Source organism: the organism of the source record quoted next, unplaced genomic scaffold (genome assembly GCF_019419815.1).
Source record: "Pyrus x bretschneideri cultivar Hongxiangsu unplaced genomic scaffold, Pyrus_bretschneideri_v1 Contig22, whole genome shotgun sequence".
NCBI lineage: Eukaryota > Viridiplantae > Streptophyta > Magnoliopsida > Rosales > Rosaceae > Pyrus > Pyrus x bretschneideri.
In genome coordinates, this window is record NW_025999524.1 from 5,575,269 (window position 1) to 5,578,410 (window position 3,142).

The 3,142-nt window shown below is 34.9% G+C and overlaps 1 protein-coding gene across 1 annotated transcript; it reads left to right on the forward strand.

Moving 5' to 3' along the window:
- Positions 1-290: 290 nt before the first annotated feature.
- Positions 291-2,892, forward strand: LOC125477583 (type IV inositol polyphosphate 5-phosphatase 9-like). The gene is made up of 8 exons (XM_048584856.1): positions 291-311; positions 453-646; positions 778-876; positions 968-1,235; positions 1,462-1,646; positions 2,198-2,306; positions 2,404-2,555; positions 2,646-2,892. The coding sequence occupies exons 1-8, from the start codon at positions 291-293 to the stop codon at positions 2,890-2,892; spliced, it is 1,275 nt and encodes a 424-aa protein (XP_048440813.1).
- Positions 2,893-3,142: the final 250 nt, after the last annotated feature.

Below are 3,142 nucleotides of genomic sequence, written 5' to 3' on the forward strand. Positions count from 1 at the left end.
CTCTCTCTCTCTCTCTCTCTCTCTCTCTCAAAGAATATATATATTGGTAGACAAGCAATGCAGCCACTTCTTTTTAACGATTGCTGCATTCTCTATCCTTGAAACCATCCACGTCGCTATAGTTAGTAGCAACTGATCCTCCAAACAACCCCAACTTGCAGTGATCTCACAGCATGCATGATTATCTCTCTGCCATTTCTTTTTATCTGTTTTGGCATTCTCTATCCGACCTTTTCTCCTTCCCTCTCTAGCATCAAATACTTAAACTCTTCGCCTCTTTCCCTCTGTCCATGGCTAGAAAGCAAGGAGGAGTGAGCACCTTCTTCTCTTAGGCATCCCGTTGATATTTTTCCTCATCCATATATACATCTATACATACAGAATATAAACAAATATACATGGATAAACATGCTTACAACAATATTAATATATGTTATGTTTCCCTTAATTAGGTGATGTGGCCTAGATTAGTGGCAAACAAGATTCTGAGAAAGCAAATGGGAAGCAACAACTTTGTAGCAGATTTTCCAAGCAACGATGTCTCGGAAGGATTAGTGCTGGAAACACCAAGTGATGATCAACCGTCTTCAAACCCTACGTCCACCGTCTTCAATCAGCAGAAGGACACTAGCACACACAAGTACAAGTATGTATTTACCAACTCGATCTCGATATAGTTTTCCCTGGTCCACCATGATTAGTACTTCAATTGGTACGTGTCTTTTTAATAAAATGTATTTTCATACATCTCATACGTGTGGTTTTCTCTTCATCTAGGGTTTTTGTTAGTACGTGGAATGTTGGTGGGGTGGAACCACAAGAAGATATGAATATGGAGGATTTGATTGACACGTCCTGTGACATCTATGTTTTTGGGTACTTACATAATTTCATAATAATTTAGAAAAACTATAACTCAAAGTTGTTTTAATTACTCATGGTCCAAGTAAATTTCCATGATGTTCAGGTTTCAAGAAATCGTTCCTCTGAAAGCTTCCAATGTTCTAGGATCGGAGAATAGTAAGATCTGCATGAAATGGAATTCCTTGATCAGAGAAGCTTTAAACAAGAATAGACACAACAATATTAAAGATCCACACTTCTACTGTATTATAAGCAAGCAAATGGTGGGGATTCTAGTATCAGTTTGGATTCGAAGTAATCTGTGTCCATTTATTCGGAATCCAAGTGTCTCCTGTGTTGGTTGTGGGATCATGGGATGCCTAGGAAATAAGGTACGTGGTACTTATTATCACGTACTTATGTTACAATACTTAGGGATTGAATTTAAAGATTTTAAGTGGCAGAATATCGGTACTTTGTAATATTGTAGCCTCATGATCGATATTTTAGAGTCCAAGATTATATATGATCTAAAAACTATAATAATATCAAAAGAAACATTACATTTTTTTTAATCTTAATTAATTTTCCTCTTTCAAAATGATGATGTGCATGCAGGGTTCGGTTTCTGTTAGGTTTCGGTTACATGAAACAAGCTTTTGCTTTGTGAGCACTCATCTAGCTTCAGGGAGTAGAGAAGGAGATGAGAAACTGAGAAATTCTAACATTTCCGATATATTGTCAAGAACAAGTTTTCCTAGAGGCCCTTTGCTTGATTTGCCCCGAAAGATCCTAGATTATGAGTATGTTAACTAAACTTTGAAACCGTCCAAACCATTGCATTAATTAGTTTTTTATACATAACATACAATTTATCTCATTAATCAATCTATTTTTCACTATGTAACATGAAATAAGACAATTGTACAACTACAATATACATATTTAAGGCTTAAGCACCATGATTGTTTATTTTTTCTTCTTCGAATTTGTCGTGACAAGTAACTAATTAATGGAGCCGCCTAACCTGTAGTGTTGTTGATCTTTATAACTACTTGTCTTGTTCTATATAATATTAATTATAATTAATTAAGTAGTTGTTAATCAAATTTGATATGGCCATGTTGCACTCATTATGTTATATAACCACATGGAAAGCTTGACTTCTCTACTTGTCTTGTTCATATATATGTTACATATATATATATATATATAATCAAAAGTTAATATCATATAAACCCTAGACACCAAGCTAATTAATTACATAAATATATAATATGTTTTGAAGTACTACTCTAAATTAAAAACCTCAACAGCTAGCGGCCACTAATTGCTTGGTTCAAAAATATTGCAGTCGAGTAATTTTCCTCGGAGATTTGAATTATAGAATTTCCCTTCCGGAAGCAACAACGCGTTCGTTGGTGGAAATGAGAGAATGGAATACCTTACTAAAACATGATCAGGTAGACCACTTAATCGTTAGTGTACCCATTATATTTATTTAAACATGAATTTAATTTCTTTCACTCAAAATTTGACATCAATTTTCATTTGGATTAGCTGATGATGGAGCTCAAAGAGGGACAAGTACTCGAAGGTTGGAACGAAGGAGCTGTTGAATTTGCTCCCACTTACAAATATTGTCCAAATTCTGATGTATACTATGGGTGTTCTCCGGGAAAGAAAGTTGAAAAGAAGCGTGCTCCTGCATGGTAACTTTCACTTAATTATTACATGTAATCTGCAACATACATACCGACACGTGATATTATACTAATTGTTTTTTATTTCTGGGTTTTTAGGTGTGATCGGATAATTTGGCGCGGAGAAGGATTGAAGCAACATGTATACAATAGAGGTGAATCAAAATTGTCTGATCACAGACCTGTGAATGCAATATTCACTGCCGAAGTTAGGCTTTCAAGAACATTGAGAGGATACCATAGCTTTTTTCTATCTGACAGGTTTGAGAGAATATCAAGCCAGTTTCAAATATCCTCCACCGATAATTTTCTCTGTAAAGGTAGATCAACAAGCTTGAAGCTTTGAGCATAAAAATGTTACTTTAATTCAGAAGCTTGTGATATTTATAAATATAAAGTTTTGCTTACATAACTCGGCTGATGAATGTACAGTGAAAGTTGGTTAAGAAGAGTCCTTTCTATTTGGCTCGAATATTACAAAAATTGAAGGCTTTGTTTTGGTCCAATGATAATGAATGATACAAATTTAATTGCATAATATATGATGCTCCCAACCAGTGACCAGGGTGTTGTGTGCTAACCACCATGCACCCATA